The sequence below is a fragment of the Marmota monax genome, unplaced genomic scaffold (assembly GCF_021218885.2).
Source record: "Marmota monax isolate L192 unplaced genomic scaffold, Marmota_monax_Labrador192_F-V1.1 WCK01_AAM20220418_F8-fsc00080, whole genome shotgun sequence".
Taxonomy (NCBI): Eukaryota; Metazoa; Chordata; class Mammalia; order Rodentia; family Sciuridae; genus Marmota; species Marmota monax.
Window position 1 is genome coordinate 8083191 of NW_026694750.1, and position 22171 is coordinate 8105361.

Consider the following 22171-nt stretch of genomic DNA (forward strand, 5'->3'; position numbering starts at 1 on the left):
GCACAGGCTGCTGGGCCAGGGTAGACAAGGGGTTCCCCTGGCCACCCACTGTGCCCCTGTCAATTCCCTTTAGAGGGATCACATGAGAAGGATGTGAGCTGGGTGCCTCTGCAGGTGATTGCTCCCACTCTAGAAGTTTCTCGAAGCCTAGGCCAGTGCCTGGCATCTATCACTCAATGTCGATCTAACACTATAATGCCAATAATTTCTTGAGCTGGAAACAGCTCAAGCCTGCTGTGGGTGTGGCTGGCAGTCACTTTGGGGAAGCTGCCGAGTTTACAAAATAACCCATGAGGAAGTTACAGAGCTTAAGAAATCCCCCCCCGAAATTCCCACCATGCTTGCCCCCTTCCCAGTCACCCTTGGGGCCTCCACAGTGCAGTGGTCCATGTACAGCAGTGTCATTCTTCCCAGGAAGACACAAGACGGATCCTGGGAGTCCCCCAACAGAGAGCAGGCTGACAGTAGCAGGTATGGGGTAGTGGGGAGACCCATAAAGCTGCTGAGAGGATTCAAGTTCACAGGGGACCAGGCCAGGGGTGCCATGTCAGGGAGCCCCACCATGGGGAAGGAATGACCATGTGAAAACCCAGGCTGGTGCTTGGGAGGCCAGCCTGGTCCAAAGCACCCCGTGGTGCCCTTCTCTGGTCAGTTTCCCACCAGGACCCAGAAGCCCAGGACAGCACCTGGCACATTGCTGAGACATCTGCGGCCAGGGAGGCAGTACAAATGGATGACACAGTTCAGCAAACCCCTGCACTGGGGGCCACAGCTCTGCCTGAAGCTCAGGTCAGCTCTGGTGGCCTTGGCCTCTTACTCGTCCCCTGCCTCCAGGCTGTGGGCTGTGGCACAGCGCTGTTCCGGGGACTTCCAGACCCCCCACATCGAGGCCAGTGTGCGAGGCGCATCCAGCAGCTTGCTGGTGGCCAAGGGACAGGAATGCAGGTGCGAGGGGGAGGGCCACCTCTCAGCGCGCCTGGCGGCCCTGGGGGAGCACAGCGCTAACAGGCTCCTTCGCAAGTTCTGGTTCCCGCAGTGGGCCTGGTCCACGTCGTGTCGCTCGAGTCATCAAGGACTCTGGCGGCGGACTGGACACCTCTCTCGCGGCCCCCTTACCCGAGGCCAGCCCACTGGGTTCGCTCGCCCTGGCCATGCGGTCCGCCAGGCCTCGCCCGCCCCGAGGGGCGCGGTGGGGCAGGGGGTAAGGGTCAGGCTGCCGTGGAGGAGGCCGAGACGCCGAGGCCAGTGAGGACAGGAGTCGGCCCCCGCGCCCCCCCTCCCCTCGGCCGCGCGCAGGGCGGGAGCTCCGGGTCGGCGGCGTGCGCGTGCGCGGCGGCGTGCGCGTGCGCGGCGGCCGCGCCTGCGCACTGAGAGGAGGTGCAGTGCTGCTCGGCGGCGCCGGCGCCGGTCCGTGCGACCATGGGGCGGCGGGCGGCGGGGACGCCGAGGGCCAGGTAGCGGCGGGGCGGCGGGGCCCGCGGGCTCGGCCCGGCATGTAGACGCCCCGCGGGTGCGCGGCAGCGGACGGTGAGTGCGCAGGAGCCCCGCCGAGGCCGCGCGGGTGTCCGGGCTCGGGGCGCCGGCCCTGCCCACCTGCCCGCCGTGGCCGCCGCAGGCGCTGGCCCTCCTCCCTGCGTTCGAGCGCGGCGCGGCTCGGGTTCGTGGCAGGAACTGGCAGGGGCCACCGGCGGGGCCGCGGCCGGGGCTCGGGCCTGGGAGATGGCGTGGAGGGTCTGGGGTCGGGGACATCCTCGGGAGGCCGCTGGCCATCCTCGCGCCCTGGGTTGCTGGAGCCTGGACCTGGAGGCTCGATGGGCGGCGGCGCCGACGTGGTCCTGCGGGGCGTCGCTGGGGGCCGAGGGGCTTTAGCTTGTGACCGCGCAGGGGACCCGGACCTGGAGGAAGGCGGTGAGCCGAGGATCCTGGGGCAGTGCTGTCTGGACTTCGCCAAAGTCACGTGTAACTTGGTACCCAGTCCTCGCCAGAAAACTCGAAAGTTCCCAAAGTCCGCGGTGATGTTCCCACAGGCAGCGGCCACGCGCGGCCCAGGTCAGCAGCGCAGCCGCCGGCCGTGCGGTCCTTTCTGCTGCCCGGTCCGGCTCGCTCCCTGGTACCGCGGGTGGATGCGGGCGCTTGCCACTCACCTACCACCCCAGCCCTCTTCTTTTTTGAGACAGGGACTCACTAAGTTGCCTAGGCTGGCCTCAAACGTGGGTCTTACGCCTCCGCCTCCCGAGCCCGCGGGAGTCCGGGGATTGCAGCCCACCGCGCGGCCCCCTTTTCTCTCAGTTGTGGAACAGGGCGTCCCCGGCACAGCTGATGGCAGTCTCCTCCCTTGGCCACGGACCTGCCTTCCTTCCCTTCCCTTCCCTTCTCCATAGCAATGGGATTCCTTTGACTTTGATTCTGGATTACAAGTTATTTTTCCTTTCTTGTTTTGGAACACTCTCCATTTTAGCTGAAAACTTACTCATTCTGCTTGGCCTTGAGGGCGGTGCTTTCCAGGCTGTCTTCATTGGTGCTTGTGCTCGCATGCTTACCTTGGTGTTATTTTAGCGCCTTCCTGGATGACATGCTTCCTGCTCCAGGGTCTCCTCTTTCCCCTAGCCCTGAGCCCCTGGAGACTCTCCTGGGTGTGGGGAGTCTGCCCTCAGCAGTCACTTCTTCACTGAGTTTGTAGCCCTTCCTGTGGCTCAACAGGTGTCCTTGTACAGCCTGATACAGGAGCATTATTGCAAAGTGGCCCCTTTACATGTTTCTGGTATTTCTTCTTCATGAGTTTGTGCTGCTAAAGCAATTGGCAGTCCTGTTGTTTACATGAGGTTTGTTTATGGTGCCCAGAATGGCCTTGAACTTGGGGTCCTTCTGCCTCTATCTCCTCCCAAGTCTGGATCACAGGCATGTGCTCCTGTGCCCAGCCAGATGGTTTGCTTAAGGATGCGGATGGCCTCAATCTTGATGACCTCAGATCTGTAGATGGGAGAGTTCAGCAGCAGAAAGCAGCTTTTCAGAGGCCTCACACCTTTGGGAGGGACCTTGAGGTGACAGGAGGACATGATTGTGACCATAGGGCCTCCTCCATCAGCCCCACTTTCCACCTCCACCTAGTGGTAGTTACCACTGCATCTGGCCTTTCTGGACCGGAAGGTGTCACTTTGCAACTTCAGGACTCAATGTCCTGTTTGTACTGGTGACTTATCATCTGCAGCATCTCCTGACCCATCACTGTGGGCCCCGGGCCGCTGCATGGGAACAGGTAAATTAATAAAAGTAAAGAGTTTTGGTCCTTTGGACAGATGGTAACAATGGAGAAGGTGCAGGCAGGGAGAGGGTGCCACACACACTGAGTAGGGGCATCACCTGGCTTCCCATTGGGAAGTGCTGGTCTCAGGTTTTCCTGGGTGCCCAAGGACGCAGCAGAGCCACCTTTCTAGAAAGCTGCCTTCCAGTTGTGGTCTTAGCTTGCGGGGTGCAGGCTGGGCCCACTGGCTTTGTTCCCATCGGCAGTGTGGTGCACGTCCACCATGTCTCATCTCTGCCAGCCCGACCTTGTTGCTGGGGGAGTTAATGTTCCTGAGGAGCCTCTCCCCATCTCTGTCTCTGGACGAATTCTCTCACATCTGCTAGCTCAACACTTGCCTGCCCCCCAGCACTCTTGTGCTCTAGTCGATGGGTGCAGCTTTTGTTCCTGTCTATTGAACCCGTGTTTATTGGCATCTTGGTGTTTTTCCTCACCATTTCGTATTGAATTGTTTTGTTTTGTTTGCAGTGCTCTACCACTGAGCCACATCCCCAGCCCTTTTTTAATTTTATTTTGAGACAGGGTCTTGCTAAGTTGCCTAGTGCCTTGCTAAGTGGCTGAGGCTGGCTTTGAACTTACAGTCTCCTGCCTCAGTCACTCAAGCCTCTGGGATTACAGGTATGTGTCATCATGATTAGCGCCGTTTTTATTTTTTATTTTGAGACAGGGTCTTGCTAAATTACTGAGGCTGGCCTTGAACTTGCCATCCTCCTACCTCAGCCTCCTGAGTTGCTAAGATTACAGGCTTGTGCCACAGTGTCTCAGTGCCTGGCTGTACGAGTTCTTCATATTTTTTTAGATGTTGATGGACCTTTATTTTATTCATTTATTTATATGCGGTGCTGAGAATTGAACCCAGGTCCTCACACATGCCAGACAAGTACTCTTACCACTGAGCCACAACTGTAGCCCCAAGTTCTTTATTTAAAAATTTTTTCCCTAATTTTATTGATGCATTGTGATTATGTGTAATAGGGGATCCCTTGTTACATATTGTACATGTACATGGTATAACGGTATGTATGCATTCTTTATGAATACTTCATTATTATGCTTCAATTTTTTTCCCAGTGAAACTTCCTAACGCAGAAGTCACGTTTAGATTTGTGTGCTTTGAGGAATCAGAGCACACTTGGATGGAGTCAGAATCATGTTCTTTAGAAATGGTTAACAGTGGCAGAGTGCCTCCCTGGCATGTATAAGACCCTGGGTTCCATCCCCAGCACCATCAAAAGAAAAAAAAAAAAAAAAAGGTTAGCATGCCAACAAACTTGAATTAAATGTGAATCTTGATTCACAGTTGTCAAAAAATACACTGTAGAGATGACTTAAAATTTTAAAGCTAGTTTTAGTATTTAATATGAGTATGAGTTAGTTGACTGCTTGGTCATCAAACTGGTCTTTGCAAGTAAATATTACAGAGCTTCCTGTAATAAGATGAGCAGCCGGGCCTTGCTGGTTTTTCCTCTTGGTCTGTTAGCATTGGATCAGAACCTTTTGCCCACGCACAGTGCTGCACCATGCCCATGCAGTGCAGTCTCCATGAAACCCGAGGGCAGGGTCCAGAGAGCTCGGAGGGTCCTGCAGGGCAGTGCTGGGTCGGCGGGAGGCTCTGCGCCCCTTCCCCACGCCCCACCTGTGCGTGTCTTCATCTGCGTCCTTGGTGCTATCCTGTGTAATAAACCAGTGGATGTCTCCCTGAGCTCTGTGATCCGTCTGAACGGGGAGGGGACTGGCTGGAGGCCTGTCAGTCAGAGGCACAGGCTGCTGCGTGCTTGCTTCTCCTTCTCCTGGAGTGATGGAATTCTCCATACCCTTCCTGGGGCACAGCCAGACTCGGGGTGCAGGTTCAGAGCTGGACAGCAGTGTGCCGTGCTGCTGGTGACCCGGGGCACCCCAGGTGATTCAGCTGTGCCGCCACATGGGGGCGTTTCTGTGGGTGGGCCTCCTGTGTGGTATGCTCCCCAGCTGTGGTCCAGAGTTTGGTTTGGCCAGAGCTTGGGATTTATGGCCTGAAATCGCCCTCCGTAAACCCCACACTGCTGGAGACGAGGTGGTTGTGGCACTTTCTTGGTTTAGAAGGAAGTGCACCAGAGGCACAGTTTTGACTCTGTGTGGCCATTTCCCCCAGGACCTTTGGCTGGCTCTAGCCCTGTGCCCCTCTGTTGGGTGTCCCTTCTGTGCTGGGTCCTGTTGTCCAGTTCCCACCAGAGTCAGGATGGGCCTGGAAGCTTCTGGCCGGGGGCAGCCCTGTCTCCAGGCTTTGAGAGCCAGCGAGTCCCTCACGCAGCCCTGCCTCCATCAGGAGGTCGTGCGTCCTGGCTGCGGTTCCTGCTCCATTGGAGCCCTTGGACTTCACCTGTCGACTGGCTCCCTACTCCCACTGCTCTGACCCGGCTTGTGCCCAGGGCCAGCACTGCTCCTGCGTGACAGTCCCTCCCCCAAGAGTCATGTTGTGAGACCCTTGGTCTTAGGCTGTTTTCACAGGTCTCCTGTGAGGTGGTCTTGATGGACCCCTTCCTTGCTCAGCTCAGGGTGGGGAGCAGCATCCTGTCGATGGAGAAGAGCTTTGGAAACCAAGTGTGGCTTCCAGGCTGTTAATGGTCTTTGAGGAACCAGGTGGTGACGGCACTGAGAACTTTCTGGTTCTGCGACTGGTGTGTGTGCTCTGCCGTGCACTCTGCCCCTGAGCCACACCAGCCTGGCTGCTTGGGGACATTGCCCTTTAAGCCCTGCCTCCAGCCTCACTCTGGTCACTGGGTTCCTTCTCCCTTGTCTTTCGTTGCCTGGTTGTGTATGCTTGATGGTTTGCTGAGCACTGTTTGGGGTCCCTTGAAAGACACTGTGGGACCGTTGACAGTGACACGTACCTGTAGCCCCAGCTCCACAGGATCACAAGTCGAGGCCAGCCTGTCTCAAAATAGAAAGGGCCGCTGCATGTCTCAGCAGCAGAGCACCCTGCACCCAAGTCCAGTGTCAAAAGAGAGAAAAGGACACTGAGAGTGAGGAAATTCTGGAACCTCCCAACAAGCGGAGACCACAGGCAGGGGCTGGCTGGGTGGTGCAGTGCGCTCACCCTGGACCTCGGGTTCTCATTGGGTCTTCCATGGAGGAAGAAGGACACGAGGTGTGGTGCAAGAGCCAGGCTGTGTGCCCACGAGGGCTGGTGGGACACTCATGCCAGTGGAGTGGCACCTATTCGTTGGTGCTGCCTGAAGTGGGAGCACTCTGAGGGTCTGAAGAGCCCCGGGTGCTCAGGAGGTAGGTGGCCGACCCCATACTCTGGGCCCGGATGAGGCAAAGCATCAAGGTGTGAGGGTGTGAGGAGGAAAGCAGCTCAGCCAGGCTGGCCAGGAGCAAAATGTGCGCCCCACAGCCACGTCCCTGTGACCTGCCGCCTCCAGCCACACCCACCTGCCTGTGGCCACCACCCAGGTAATCCACTGGGCGGATCAGGCTGTCTCAATCTTGTCATTTCACAGTGAGTGTCCCTGCCTCGGCACACGGGAGCTTTGGGGGCACCACGTCTGCCAGCCATGACGCCTCATGTCTCAGACACTGAGCAGAACTGCCATCCCGTGCCTTTTGCTGACTTGTTCTGCTGCTGTGGGAGCATTGTGGGCTTTGCTCAGCTCCCTCAGCCGTGCTCCCCATCCTCGCCCCTCAGCCTCCGTCCAGAGCCTTCCCGCCTGCTCTCTTAACCGGCCCCTCAGGTTGGCGCCTTCCCTCTGCGCTCCATCTGGTCTGGGCCTCAGGTCAGTGCCCGGTGCCGGCCGTGCAGTCGGAGCTCTTGTCTCCCTCCCGCCTGGAGAGCAGTAACAGTTTGGCTGGAAAGTGCCTCTCCGAACTCCCTAGTTGTGTTCACGTAGGATTCCTGGTGCTGCCCCAGGCTGGGCTGCTGAGTTTGAGGCCAAGCTCAGGGAGTCCCCCAGGAAGAGGAGTGCCAGGGCAGGTGGTGTGTTTGGTCAGCTCCGAGGAGAGGGAAGGATGGTGGTGAGGCAGGTGTGCTCCCTGGGAGCTGGCGTTTGAGCAGAAGTCGAATGAGGGTTGTTTCCAGTTTGGGAACAGCACATACAGCTTAGCATATGCCAGTCTGTCTTCCAAACTGGCTGTGTGCCGTTGCACGCCACCAGTAGCAGGAAAGGCAGTGCGCCCCGGTCCTGCCCCGTCCTGCCCCGTCCTGCCGCCGGCCTTCTGCTGCCCTGCCTGACCTTCCCAGGGGAAGTGTCTCTTCACATCTTTTGCTCGTGTTTCTTGGGGGGTTTGTTTAATGAATTGTGGAAGTTCTTTTTTTTTAAGAGAGAGAGAATTTTTAAATATTCAGTTTTCGGTGGACACAACATCTTTATGTTATTTGTATGTGGTGCTGAGGATGGAACCCAGCGCCCCGCGCATGCCAGGCGAGCGTGTTACCACCTGAGCCACATCCCCAGCCCCTCGTGGAAGTTCCTTACGTAACAAGTCCTTCATCACAATGTGCTTAGCAAACTCTTTGTCTGGGACTTGTATATTTTTTGGCTTTTTTTTCCCTTTGGTGATACTAGGGATTGGACCCAGCTTCTGCGTGCGCCAGTCTCTGGCTTCAGGCCCAGCACAGCCGCCCAGAATGCGCTGCGGTTATGGGGTACATTTCTGGGCTCGCCGCTTTTTCTTTGCCTGAGATCTCTGGTGCCAGCCCTGCTGTGTCTGGCGTCCGCAGCTGCACAGCAAGGCGTGACACGCCAGATGGCACTGGACTTCCACCTTGGTCTTGTTCTGAGTTGTTTTTAAGGTACTCTGGACCTTTCACCTTCCCGCTTGAACAGCAGGCTCTGACTGTCACAGCGTGTACAGCCCTGCTTGGGTTCGGGATGGGGGGAGTCTGTAGGTGGTTGTTGTGTGGGCTCTGCCGCAGGCATGGGGTGCGCTGGCCATCCCTTTGTTTCTGCCAGCTGTGCCCAGGGCCTCCACTGCTCCTGTGGGGCCTCGTGTTTGCCTGCTGTGTGGTCGGTGGTGTCTCAACCCCAGGTGCTCTCTTCCTGCGTCCATGGGGTGCTCTCCTGGTCTGCCTGTTGGTTTGCCTCCTGCAGACCTGCAAGCAGACTCACCTGCTCGGTGTGGCCGTCTTGTGGATGCTTGTACATGCTCTGTGGCTTTCCAGAGAGAAGTCCGTGTCTGGTGCGTGCCTGCTTACCGCCTCTGCGCCCCTCTTCCTGCCGTTCTGTGCTGGCTCTGGCCTCCAGTGCACCATTGGTTCTGTCGACAAGTTTTTGTAGGTCTGATTTTCAGTAAACTTCAGGGGGATATTGACCACGAGGGCAGTGCTCTCCGCTCTAGGTACATGTTAGCCTTGTCTGTTAACAGGTGAGGCCCCTGCCGTGCGCTCACCCTGGTCCCTTGGAGAAGGTGAGACATAAGAGTTGGCATTTTTTTTCTTTTTTTTTGAAGGACCTCAGGCAATTGTAAAATGTACCCAGAGGAGAGCCCAGCTGCGAGGACTCAGAGACTGCCCCACCTCTAACCTTGATGCTGCCCCTTGCCAACGCCCCAGGTGTCTTGGCGTCGCGGACTGCTGAGACAGAGCAGCACAGAGGCGTGTTCTGGGCTCTGCAGTGACTGACGCCCAGCATTGGCGCCAGTGGCTGACATTCCTGGCCCTACGTGGCCTTACCTCAGGTGGAGGGTGGAGGGCGGGGCCTCAGGCCTCCAGCAGGCACACTGCCTGGTCAGGCCACCCATGGGGTGTTTCCCTTGATCACCTGCTGAGGCCCCCCCCCCCGTCCCCAAATACAGCCCTGCTTGGCCCGGCAAGGCCAGTCCAGTCCAGTGGCCTCGGCCTGCCTGGCACCTCTGCTGCTGCGTCCTGGCTGGCTGAATTTTCTTCTGTAAGGAGAACAAACCCCGGGCTACTCTGCCCAGCCTCCATCCAGCGGTCTAGGGCTTCCTGCCCGCTGGAGGCCAGCTGTAGGACCCTGTTGGCTGCTCTCCCCTCTGCCCTGTGCCGAGCCTCAGGGTGTCTGCCAAGCGCTGAGCTGTCCTGCCCAGGCAGGCTGGCCTCCAGAGGACAGGGGCTGTCGCCAAGGCCGCCGTTGGCTTCTCTCATGACCCCCTGGTGGCTTTGAGGAGAAGCATGCGTCCTGATGGACCCTCCGTGGAGATTGTGCTTATCACCCTTCAGTTCCTCTCCAGACCCTCTTCTCCTTGTCATCTTTCCTCGAGATGGGACTTGGGTGTGAACCGCTGAGCTGCAGCTCCTGCCCTTCCGTCTTTTGCTTTGAGGCAGGGTCTGGCTGAGTTGACCAGGCTGCCTGGACCTTGCACCCTCCTGCCCGAGTGGTGGGACGACAGGCTTCTGTGTTCTGTGTGCCAGTTCCTGCCACTGGCCCTTCCTGGCTGGCTTCACTCCATGTTGGCTGAGATCAGGTGGCTGGCCACTTCCCACTCCGCAGCTCTCGCACAGCTTTAAGGGGCCGGTGCTTGGGGCTGTGTCTGCTGCCACTCATCCACTGATGGTACACCTGTGAGTTCTGTCTTGGCCTTGACCCCTGAGCTGGTTGGGAGAAAGTTCCAGAAATTGTGATTGGTAAGGTTGCTGTCCTTAGTTCCTGGCCTCTGCTCTCCTGAGCCTGCTGCTGTGGTCAGAGGTGCAGAGCTCTGCCCTCGCTGCTGCCTGGAGCCGGGGTTTCCTCTGTGGCTCTGATGCTGGTCGGGCTCATCCTCTTGGTAGGCCTGCCATGGACCTCGCCGGAGCCCTTACAGCCTTCCTGGGCTAGGAGGTCATAGGCGAGGCGAGGCCTTCTCCTCTCCACTTGGCATGCTGTGCCGTCCGTAGCGTGGCCTTTCATTTCAGGCATTCCCGCTTGGCCATGGGGCTCTGCCCCAGGGCACAGCATCCACCCCTGAGCCCCTGGCCTGCCCTGTGATGCAGCCACCATTGCTCTGTTGTGGCCCCCACTGGTTATTTTTTTCTGCTTTAGCTCTCTAGGTTCACTCACAAGCCTCAGGTGGGACCCTGAGTTCTTGAACATCTTTGGGGTGGAAGCAGCCCGTTTTCAAAGCACTTGGGTACAGCGGCTTCTGGCGCTCATTCCCTTGGAAGGAGCGTGTGGGCAGAACAGTGGGCGCGCCGCCGCCAGGCCCTGCTCCACCCCACATGGCAGAGGAGGGGCAGAGGGAGGGGCGCGTGTGAGAGATACACACACACACACACCAGGGCAACCTCACACCGACTGACTCTCTTTATTTCATTGGATCAAGGCGTCTGCTTTTCTGGCAGAAGTTCTCGTGTATCAGCTTTGGAAATGGAACAGGAGAAGACGAATGTGAGCAAGGAGCTGAGCCCAGACGCGGCCTCGTACTGCTGCTCAGCATGTCATGGGCACGAGGCCTGGAGCTACAGCCGCCCTGTCCGGGGTCGTGCCAAGTCTCGGAGCCTGTCGGCCTCACCTGCCCTGGGCAGCACCAAGGAGTCCAGGTAGGACCAGGAAGGTGCTGCCGTGCGGCTGCTGCACTACACAGTCCTTCTGAGCAGTGTCCACACTCGCCACAGGTTGGGCTAGGCGTTGCCCAGGGGAGCTGCCTCCGAGAGCAGAGCAGGGTATGTCCAGTGCCACGCTGCAGCTGAGCCGTGTCTGTCTTCTTTCCACGCCAGCACACGGCCACCTGGGAGCCCATGCTGAGGGGTGCCGGCTCGGAGGAGCCTGCTCAGTGTAGGGAAAGAAGGCGGGCAGGGCTGAGGTACCAGCCTCCTGTGCTGGGCCAGCCCCTCACACCGGGGACATGGGTCTCAGGTGCAGGGCCATGGGGCCCTTTGCGGTGGCCTGCCCTGGTACAATGTCACCCGTACAGCAGCACTCAGGGCCTTGGGAAGGCGGCCTGATGAGCACAGGGTTCCAGTGGCGCCTGGGGTGTGGCTCTCAATCCTGGGGACAGTGATTCTGGTGCTTTTCATAGAGAAGCCCGCCAGGAACCAGTGTGGTCTACAGCAGTGTCCGTGCTGTGTGGGATTGGGGTGTGGGTGAGGCGCAACTCTTTGCATGCATTCTCCAGGGTCGCAGGCCACAGGGCGGGGGACCCTGGGTGCTGCAGCCTGTGGGTGACCTTGAGTGATGGAGTCACCTGTGGAGAGGTCATACTAACACGAGAGGTTTTTGTATGTTGGTGTTAAGGTGCTTAAACAAAGCCAGCGTCTTGAGAGTGGGGTACAGAGCAGGCTGCTTGCTTGGGCACTGGGGACATTGACAAAGCTGCGTACCTCGCACCATCGACTCGAGGAGGGAGTCTCAGTCCAGCTCTGGTAGGGCAAAGCACCCTATGAAATAAAAAGCCCACGTCTGTTCAGGGAGCTGAGGGGCCTTCCGAGCCTCTGGTGGTGGGGTGGGGAGGGCACAGCCGGGGTGGGTCCAGTGGGCCGTGGGTGCACACGCATCTGTGTGCAGCAACAGGGCAGTCGGGCCTCCACCCGGGGCTGCACCCAGCTCTGCCGAGTTTTTATTTTGAGACAGGGTCTCACCGAGCAGCCCACCTGCCTCCTCCTGCCTCCTCTCCCTTTTGGCTGGGATGACGGCTGGCTGCCCCCTGTTCCCCTGGACTTAGCACAGCACACCTTTTGTGTCCACGGGACTTTGAACCATGAGAGTGGTGAGGGTCTGGGCAGCCTTTTGGGGGTCCCCAGGGTGAGGCAGCGTGGCACACAGCTGTTCTGAGGAGCAGAGAGGGAAAGTGGACGTCCACCTGGCCACCTGTAGTCTCTGCAGGCACTGGACCGTCTTTCCAACAACCTTTGACCTTCCCAGCGGGAGTTCTGTGTGATAATCTGCATGATTTTTAGACTTTTGTAGACAAACCTAGTGCCTAGTCCAGAAAGGCCCTGGCACCCAGGTGACCCCTCTCCGTGTCAGCATAGGCCTGGCCAGACTCCATGGCCCGTAGGCCGCCATCGCCCAGGGCGGGGCAGGTCTTTTATCTGCATCAGGACTAGGCAGTTTTGTGGAGTCACGAGATGGGCAGTGGAAGGTGAGCAACCCTGCAGGTCCGGGTTGCCTGGCTCGGTGACAGTCACTCTGGTGCGTGAGGGGATTATGAGGCCTGGAGGCCAGGGAGGGAGCCTCCTGAGGAGGGCAGTCATGGTGCTGCCCACTATTGCTGGGCAGGTGGGGAGCCCAGATGCGGCCCCCCAGGTGATGGCCTGGAGCAGGCCCTTTGTCAGGGTTCAGCTGGCCGAGTCCCTTTTCAGGGACCACGGAAGTTGGGCTGCTGAGCTCACTCTTTTTGGCGACGAGGGTGCCTTGGAGTTCCAGTCTGGCCCAGGTCCCCCAGGTGGCACTCACTTGTTCTCAGGATGTGTCTGGTTGTGAGCTCAGCCTGGTGCCTGGGCCAGGGCACGACCTCTGGGCTGACCCTGGAGGCTGCGGTGGCTGCTCAGGCTCACGCCGTGCGTGTCCTCGGAGTCTGACGTGACTGCGTGTCGCCAGCTGCGCACTGCTCTGACGGCAGCCCTCTGTGCCCCTGCAGGAGGACACGCTCTCTCCATGGGCCCTGCCCAGTGACCACATTTGGACCAAAGGCCTGTGTGCTACAGAACCCCCAGACCATCATGTAAGTGTGTGGGCCAGGGCGGGGTGTGTCCTGGGGTGCTACGGGGAGAAGCGCATCCTCCTGGTCGATTCAGAAGCTGAGCGGGTACCTCCCAGCCCTGCTGAGTTCCCAGCCCCTGAGTGGCAATCTACTCTAGTGGCTTTGCAAAGTGGAGGGGATGAGCTGGGCACTGCCTAGCCTGTGGACTCTGGGCCCGCGCTGGCGTTGGTTGAACCTCGGGTGCCCCACTGAGCTGCACCACCAGCCCTTTTTATTTTCTGTCTTGAGACAGTCTTGCTAAGTTGCTTAGGACCTTGCTGAGTTGCTGAGGCTGGCCTTAAGCTTGGAAGTCAGGTTGAGTGGTGTTGCAGTGAGAAGCTCAAGTCGCTTCTGATTCCAGCAGAGAGAGTTCTGGGCATGGGCTGCCCCCGTGTCAACATGCTGGCTTTTCCTTCAGTCGTTTCAAGAATACAAAGGTGTGGGGCTGGAGGTGTGGCTCTGCGGTAGAGCTCTTGCCTAGCATGTGTGAGGCACTGGGTTCGACTCTCAGCACCACATAAAAATAAGTAAATAAAATAAAGGTCTATCAATAACTAAATCATGTATATATATGTATAGAAGGCAAAGGTGTTAGCTGGCTTCTCTCCGTCAGACTTAGCTGTTTGAAGGATGCCTTGTCCTTTTCTTTCCTGGTGCTTGGGTCCAAATCTAGGGGCTCAGCATGCCAGGCATATGCTCTGTCACAGGACCACACCCAGCCCAGGGTCCCCTCCTCCCTGTGCCGGCTCTGCTGCTGGCCCACGTGCCCTGGAGGAGGCATGCTTGGAAGTGTGCCAGTCAGCGTCCCCCACCCCGCTGGTGACAGCGCTGCAGTCCAGCTCTGCGTGGTGTTGACCAAGCCAGTGTTTGTGCTCTGCGTGGTGGTCTGGCTGCGGGTAGGGCTTGTGGGAGGGAAAAACCAAAGTGATCTGACATTAGTGTTTCGACCTCAAAGGGTCAGAGCTCTGATCTTCCCACCTTCGCCCTGCACCAAGGACGTCTTGGCCCTCTGTGCTCCTGGAGTTGGGGAGCACCCCGCTCGGGTCTCCATCCCGCCAGGGCTAGGTCACATGCAGTGCTGTGTGGGTCTGCCATGGGGCCAGTGGCTGTGTCGAGGGTGGTGCTGTGCCTGGAGGTTGCAGGTAGACTCGAGAGCGGAAGATGGGAAGTTGCCAGCTGATTGCACCTTTACGGCACTGGGTGAGGGGCTGGCTGGGCAGCTCTGGTGTCCCCGGGGCTGCACTGTGCCTGCCGGCTCGGTGCTGCAGTGCCACCTGGGTGAGACACCTGGCCCACCTCCTGGAACTCCACCGTGGGGACAGCAGAAGTATGGACCTGTCACCTTCAGCTTGTTTGAGGAACTGCTTTACAGACTGGAGTGGCCTGGCAGTGCGGATCCCTGTGACGGTGCTGTCACCTTCCTGTCCATGAGGGAACTGCAGGTCCCCGGGGCCCTGGCATCACCCCACAGTGCTTTCCAGGAGCTGTTCTTGTACAGTGTGGACTGGGAAGATGGTTCTGAGCCCACGTTTGCTCCCCAGCCCCTCTGCCCAGTGGTTGGGATTGCACCCTGCCCTGTGTGGACTCGAAGCAGGCAGGGCTGGGGCTGCACACCACACCTGCACCTGTGGGCCTGGGAGGGTCGGCAGCCCGCTGTGCAGATGACCCAGCAGGAAGTTGAGAGACTGGTTCATGGTCACGCGGAGGGCTTGGTGCCCAGGCCACGTGTGATGGCACTGCTGGTCACGCACGACACGGGCTGGGCCCAGCGAGGCCTCAGGGCTGGAAGAGTCTTGATGGGGCTGCCCAGAGCAGCAACAGTAGAAGCAGGCCTGCTGGGCGGCCACGTGCGGAGCAGGGCTCTCGCCACCTGACAGGGCAGAGGGCTGTGAGCATCCCACACTCCCTCCTGGAGCCTCTCACCCGACAGCCTCTCACCCGCCCGTGGCCCACGAGCAGGCCTGGCCAGTTGCACAGGCTGCAGCCGAGGCCGAGCTGGGCAGGCTGGCGGCCATGGCACTCCGCTAGGAACAGGTAGAGTGGGCCTCTTACGTGGATGGAGGAGCGAGAACAGCAAGAAAGCCACCCACTGTCTTGATTCTCGTCATGAGCGTGCAGAGCTGGCCGTGGGGCGAGGGCATGTGGAGCTGGCGGTGAGGGGCTGCTGCTGCACACCCGCCCGCAGCAGGCGGAACCAAGATGCTGTGGATGTGCAGGCTGCCCCCTGGAGGGTGGAGGTCACCTCGTAGCTGCAAGAGAGGTGCGGGCAGATGGTGAGGCTAAGAGGGTGCCATGAGCAGCCCGTCGTCTCCCAGCAGTAACAGGACAAGGCACTGCTGCTGTGGTTGGTGCTGTGCAGCCTGCCTTGAGGCTCTGTGGTGGGCTCTCGCTGCCCCATGAGGCACCAGGCAGGTCCCCACAGGGACCTGCTGCAAAGGGGCTGAGGCAGGCAGTATGGCGCCAGGGAAAGCGCCAGCTGCCTGTCATGCCTACCATCTGCAGCTGGCTCTGTGGCACATACAGTCCACATGTGCCCCAGGCACTGTAGACCTGGGCGGTTCCTGGGACTGCTGAGTTATAGAAGGGCCTGCTGGGTGGCCCTGCCTCTGGAGGACCCCACCTGCCCCTCAGCATGCTGTGTGAGGGGTCGAGCTGGTGCGCTGCAGGCAGCAGGGTAGAGGGCCATGGGCACTGGGCAAGCAGCCTTTACTGTGACTACAAGGGCCAGCCCACTCACCTGGGGTGTCCCAGAGCAGCACAGACACTCCCCTTGGCTGTGCAGGAAGCACCGCTGTGTCCTTGGGGCCAGGCCCAGGAATGGGTAGGATCCCAGCCGACTGGGTGGGGCCGAGGGCTTTCCTGGTTTCCTGGCCTCTTTTCTTCATGGGTTCTGTGCACAGGTCTGCAAAGGTGAGTGGTGGGTGCCTGAAGGGACCTGGCTGAGCCCTGCAGGTAGCAGGCAGGGCAAGGCAGGGTCTTTGGGTCTACGGCAACCGAGAGAGTAGCTCTGCTGTGCCCTGGTGCTGGCATCTGTGCCAGGCTCCCACAACCACTGTGCAGTGTGTCCAAGAGGCGCAGCCCCTCTCAGGGACTCCTCCTCCAGGGCCAGTGCCTGCTAACTTACTCTCCTCCCGCCAGGCACATTCAGGACCCTGCGAGCCAGAGGTTGACATGGAACAAGTCTCCAAAGAGTGTGCTTGTCATCAAGAAGATCCGGGACGCCAGCCTGCTGCAGCCCTTCAAAGAGCTGTGCGTGTACCTCATGGAGGCAAGTCGAGACCGAGGAGGCCTCCTATGCACACTGGCAGGCGGTGGAACCCCATCCCAGCTGTAGGCAGCAGGCGCGAGTAGGGGACCCTGGAGCTGGGGGCCCACAGCCTCTGCACGGGTCCTGAGGCGTCTGTTCCACAGAACGCCACAGACAGGGAGCTCTGTGGAGAAGGGTCTGAGGCCAGGGAGTCCAAGCTAGAGGGTTGTGCCTGTTCACCCTCAGATGGCAGAGGGAAGGCAGGAGGGCGCACAGAGAGGCAGGAGAGCCACTGCCCAGAGGGTGGCACCCTCCTCGCCCCACCACTCCAGTGCTCCTCTGTCCTGCCTCCCCAGTGCTGCTGCAATGTGGGAGGTCAGGCTTCGGAGCTGGGGGGCCCCAGGTCAGTTTTAACCAAAGAGCCTTATTTTGGTTCACGGTTCTGGAGATGCACTGTCAAGGGCCACATCTGGCGATGGCTGTCTTGCTGGCCAAGTCCCAAGGTGACACAGGGCACCATGTGGCAAGAGGCAGCACACACACATGTGGTCTCTGTCCCTCAGAGCCACCATGATTCAGCCAGAGGCTCTGCCCTGCTGGCTGCTGACCCAGATCCCCTCCAGAGGCCCCTCCTATGAGTAGCACCGCGGAGCTCAGTTTCCTCCTGGTGCCTGAGTGGGGGTGAGCCTCTATCCTCGAGTCCTGGGGACAGGGCACAGGGTGCCTGGTTCCAGAGCCACTGGAGCAGAAGGCGCTGAGGCCTTGCGCGAGGGAGAAGCATGCAGGCAGGAAGTGGCTCGCCACCCTTCCCACCTGGTCCCAGCCTGCTGGACCTGCAAGAGTGCTGAAGGAGCAGCATGGTCCGGGCTGAGCACACGGTGGGCTAAGGCGCGTGCTCCGCCTCACGTCCCACCTCTAGGAGAACAACATGATCGTGTACGTGGAAAAGAAGGTGCTGGAAGACCCTGCCATAGCTTGCGACGACAACTTTGGGCCTGTGAAGAAGAAGTTCTGCACGTTCCGGGAAGGTGTGCTGCAGCCCCCTCCCCCAGCCGTTCCCTTGCTGTCTGCTCTGGGCACGTGGGTACCCAGAGGCTCTGACCGCTGCTGCTCGGTTCTGTCTGCTTCCAGATTATGACGACATTTCCAACCAGATTGACTTCATCATCTGCCTGGGGGGAGACGGGACCCTGCTTTACGCCTCGTCGCTCTTCCAGGTGAGCTGGGTGTGGGTGTAGATCCCCCGGGTGAGAGCTGGCCCAGGGTGGCGAGCTGCTCTGCCTGCCTGCCCTGGGGACACCAGTGTTCTCCAGGTCGTTGTTAGCAATAGTGCAAGCAGCACAGCTGCTGCTGCCTGGTACTCGGCAAGGCCGGGGCCCGGGACTGCCTAGCCCGGCTGGCAGGAAGGGACATTGGTGGGAGACAGTGCCCAGGGCGGCTGCAGGTCCAGATGGGACAACCTTGGGGACAGCTGGTGTGGCCAGGGCATCAGGGCAGCTAGGGGGATGTGGTGCAAGGAGGCCAGGGGCCAACTAGAGCCCTTGGGCCTCACCCCATGCCAGGCAGGACCCAGCCCTCTGGCAGCCTCTGGCAGTTCAGGCGAGGAGGCCTGTGGCGAGCAGCCTGGACGTGGGCAGGGCAGCCTCCTGGATGCCAGTGGGGAGCCCAGAAACTTGCTGGGGATGAGAGTAAGGGGCACAGAGAGGTCTGGGACAGAAGGGAGTGGTCCCATCCTACATCAGAGGTGGGCCTCTCCAGGGCCACAGGCTGCCCTGTTGTGGGGACCATGGCTTCGGCTCACCCCATTATGTGTAGGGGCTGTCAAAACAACCCCCACGCTGCCCTGCCGCCACCCCAGGCGGCTGCCAGGTCTCCTCACCCTCCAGAGCCTGCGGGGCCTGGTCTCCCATGTCAGAGCCCTGTGGCCGGCACCGCCCAGTTCTTTCCTGTTCTGTGACCAGAGAGCTGCTTGGTCTTGTTTTTCTTATCAGCATTCCCAGCCACCAGGGCTAGCGGTGACCGCTCCCTGGAAGACTGCCCATGTGTCTCAGGACCACTTACTCCCCTGAGCACCCCCCACATCCAGGGCCCCTCTCCTGACCACCCCCACTTCCAGTTTGGTCCAGTTCTCCACCTGCCCCACAGCTACACTGTGCTGTCTCTGGAGTGCAGGCAGCCTGGGGCCAGGGCTGAGTCCCCAAGGCCCGGCCATCTGCTGCAGCGCGGCTGTGTCTGTGGTGCAGGCTGGACTCAGCGCCCACCTTCCTCTCCACAGGGCAGTGTGCCTCCAGTCATGGCCTTCCACCTGGGCTCCCTGGGCTTTCTGACTCCCTTCAACTTTGAGAACTTTCAGTCCCAAGTGACTCAGGTGATAGAAGGTGAGGCGAGGTGGCCTGGGGATGGGGACGCCCGCTTTTCCTTTTTGCCCTTTTCGCAACCCTGCGGAGCACCACTGAAAGTCCCTGACCCCGGGCAGCCTCAGGGACCTCACGGGCTGGAGTGCTGGGGGTGCTCTGCAGAGGGGTCTGGCTCCGCCAAGGCTCTGAGGGGCAGAAAGGGAGGGTCTCTGCGCCCTCGGGTGGACCCCTACTCCCTGGGCAGGGCCCTGCTGACCCCACTGCCCCCAGGGAATGCAGCTATTGTTCTTCGGAGCCGGCTGAAGGTCAGGGTGGTGAAGGAGCTCAGAGGCAAGAAGATGACCGTCCACAATGGACTCAGTGAAAATGGCCTGCCAGCCCCAGGCCTGGACACCGAGCTTGGGAAGCAGGCCATGCAGTATCAGGTCTGTGGATGCCCCTGCTGATCTGGCCTTGTCCCTTCCTGTCCTATATTCCGGGGGAGTGGTCGGGGATGATTGAGGCTGGACTTCAGGGTTCAGGCACCGGTGGTGCGCCGCAACCCAGGCCCTGGCATCCTCCTTGAGTGCAGTGGCCCCGCTGTCCCCTCCAGGTCTTGAACGAAGTCGTAATTGACAGAGGCCCCTCCTCATACCTGTCCAACGTGGATGTCTACCTGGACGGACACCTCATCACCACAGTGCAGGGCGATGGTAAGGCTGCGCGCCCCCTGCGTCCTGAGGGGCTGTGAGGCTGGACAGCAAACCCGCACCCTGTTCCTGCAGGAGTCATCGTGTCCACCCCGACCGGCAGCACAGCGTACGCAGCGGCAGCGGGAGCCTCCATGATCCACCCCAACGTGCCGGCTATCATGCTCACACCCATCTGCCCACACTCACTGTCCTTCCGGCCCATCGTGGTCCCTGCAGGAGTTGAGCTGAAGGTCAGGGCAAGCACCCCTCTGCCCCTGGTATACCAGCTGCCTCTATAGCCTTGCCCCCCCCCCCCCCCCACGGTGCTGACCATGGAGCTGACCATGAGGCCGACCATGAGGCCATGGCCTCAGAATCCAGGCTGGCTGGTGCCTCTTGGGAGGCCAGTCCCACCTTGCTGGGGCTCACATGGGCCTGAGAGACCTGGGCCTCAGGGGAGAGGGCCCACACCTGTCCCTGTCTCTGTCCCTGGCAGCAGGGAAAGTGGGCCAGCCTCCCTCGGGGCACCCAGCTGCATTGGGAAGGGCCCTGTTGAGTGGGGGTGGCCAAAGTGGCTCCAGGTGAGGAAAGACCCTTCTAGGAGTCCCTACCACAGGTCCCTGCCTGGCTTTGGCCTCCTGGTCCCCAGCCCCAGACATCCATGAGGTGCCTTGTGGCAGAGAGGCTGTGTCTGCAGGAGGCACTGGGAGCTCACAGCCAGGCCTACTCTTCTTGTCCCTTCTCAATCTCTTCAGATCATGCTGTCACCAGAAGCTAGGAACACTGCATGGGTATCCTTGGATGGACGGAAGCGGCAGGAGATCCGCCACGGAGACAGGTGTGTGTGGGCTGGGGCCTGACTGACCGGGGCCCCGGGGCCTGTGGCAGGGTGGCCACATGGTGCAGCAGAGGGCCTTCAGCAAGCCTGGGCGTCCCTCCGCACAGCCAGGGTGACAGGTCCACAGCTGCACCATCTCAGGCAGCCGCTGGGTCCTCCAGGGCATCTCGCCCCTCAGGCCACCTCCTGGGTGGGCTGTCCAGCATGGGGAGGCCCGTCAGCCAGGACTGGGACGGGCCAGGAGGCTGGTGAGGGTCTGCGCAGCCTCTCTCTTGGGTGCTAGGCCCAGTGCTGCTGGAGTGGGCGGGGCTCACCGTGCGCCTACCCCGGGCAGCATCACCATCACCACCTCCCGCTACCCGCTGCCCTCCATCTGTGTGCGAGACCCGGTGAGCGACTGGTTCGAGAGCCTGGCCCAGTGTCTGCACTGGAACGTGAGGAAGAAGCAAGCCCACTTCGCAGAGGATGAAGAGGACGGGGAGGACAGCTAGCAGCACCGGGCAGCGCCCGGCCTCGCTGTCCTACCACATCCCACCGCGTCCCACCTGCCGCCTGCAGCAGGGGAGCCCGGTCTGCCTTTTGCCGACCAGATCAGCTTTTTACCTTTTCTAATCTGACTCTTTTTCATTTCTAAAGTACAGTGAGAGCCGTGCTGGGCGCCCTGCAGCCCCCAGCAAGGCTCTTGCGATTCCAGGTCGGGAACTTTCCACAAATCAGTCTTGAAATTCAGAGGGTCGGAGAGGATTGATCTGTCCTTCCGTGTTGAAATAAATGCCTCAGCCCAGAGTCTCCTTCAGGTGCGATGCTTCTCCCCTCCGCCCTGTGCTTCTGGGGCTCAGGGGCACCAGCGGCTCTGCTGTCCTGTCTTCTGGGGTAGCCACACGCCCCCCAGGGTCTGCTCTGAACCTCCTGCTGCAGGGCGGTGCGGCAGCTCCCGGAAGGTGTTTTAACCCTAGAGACTCTTCTGAACTTTCTCAAGTGCTTATGTACATATTTTCTTGTACACACTTTTGTGTAGATTTAGAGGGGGACCGTCCTGTAGTCCAGTGTTTACATTGTGTCCAGCCCCGCGCTAATGGTCCAGGGTCCAGGAGAGGAGTCGCTGCTTCTCAGGGTGGGGCCCCCTGGTTCTGAGGCCACTGTGAGGGTTCTGAGATGATTTCCTAATGCGGGGACCGCGAGGCCTGTTTGAAGCAGAGCAGGAGCGGCAGCCCCGGGGCCCTGGGCCGTGCCAAGGTGTCGGGGGGGCTCGTGTCTGGAGGCGCCAGCTCCCCTTCACCTGTTGACTGGCCAGAGCGGGAGGCGGTGCCTTCCAAGGGAAGGTGCCCATCCTGCCGCAGGCGGCCTCGCAGGCCTCACGTTGGGTAGAAGGGCCTCCGGGCCTGCTCGAGCACAAGCACCTCTTCCGTGTGTCCCTTACCTCTACTCCTCCACCCCGGGAACCTGGTATGGCCTGGGCGGGGGACACAAGCCAGGGTGGGGCTGGGGGCCCCAGGGAGGCAGCCCACTTGTGGAGCTCGCCCCCCAGGTGGGCTGGTCTGAAGCCACCTGTGGCCAGCGAGCGCACTGGGGAGTTGGGAAGCGAAGTCACGTCGTCTCCTGTTGTTGGTGTCTTGCCACGTGTTCCTTGCTGAAGGCCTTACTGCTATTTTCAAATCCTTTCAATAAACAGACTTGTTTAAAACAGCTGGGCTGAGCAACAGCCTCTCTTTGGCTTTTGGCAACCAGTTAAGGACTCTGGGACATCGAGTAGGATCCCCAGCATCTCCCTCGTGGGTGGGGGCCGGCCCCCCGTCAGCCCTATCCAGGGCCTCCCTGTGCTGGATGCTGCCCCCGGGCTGTCCCCCAGCCTGGCTGTGCATACAGCCAGGAGGGAGCCCAGTCCTGGGACCAAGTGGGTGCAGGTAAGCAATCAGTGGTCAGCAGTGCGCTCAGGGTAGAGCAGCCGTGGCAGCACCATCAGTGGGTCCAGCTGTCGGCCCCTTCACACCCACCCTTGCAGGCCAGCTCAGCCTCCCACTGGCTCTCTGGAAATATGGAGGAGTGGACCTCTGTGATGGCCACTGCTGCTGGGACGGGTACAGGTACCTAGTACCTCGCTGCCCGGTGGCTCTGGGAAGCAGGCTGGCTGTGGCCTAAGAGCACGGGTCATGGGTTCAGTGC

The 22171-nt window shown here is 60.2% G+C and overlaps 1 protein-coding gene across 7 annotated transcripts; it reads left to right on the top strand.

The window, feature by feature from the left end:
• Positions 1 to 275: 275 nt before the first annotated feature.
• Positions 276 to 21694, top strand: Nadk (NAD kinase). 7 transcript variants are annotated; one of them, XM_046424595.1, is made up of 13 exons: positions 8408 to 8552; positions 8645 to 8686; positions 10538 to 10754; positions 12794 to 12877; positions 16034 to 16163; positions 17062 to 17170; positions 17274 to 17359; positions 18418 to 18520; positions 18770 to 18924; positions 19092 to 19191; positions 19264 to 19421; positions 19926 to 20008; positions 20343 to 21694. In XM_046424595.1, exons 1-13 carry the CDS (start codon positions 8423 to 8425, stop codon positions 20497 to 20499), a joined length of 1554 nt encoding a protein of 517 aa, XP_046280551.1. In that variant the 5' UTR covers positions 8408 to 8422; the 3' UTR covers positions 20500 to 21694. The 7 variants fall into 7 exon arrangements, with proteins under 7 accessions (XP_046280552.1, XP_046280555.1, XP_046280558.1 ...); XM_046424596.1 differs by lacking the exons at positions 8408 to 8552; positions 8645 to 8686 and adding an exon at positions 276 to 471; XM_046424599.2 differs by lacking the exons at positions 8408 to 8552; positions 8645 to 8686 and adding an exon at positions 1398 to 1527.
• The last annotated feature ends 477 nt before the right edge of the window (positions 21695 to 22171 follow it).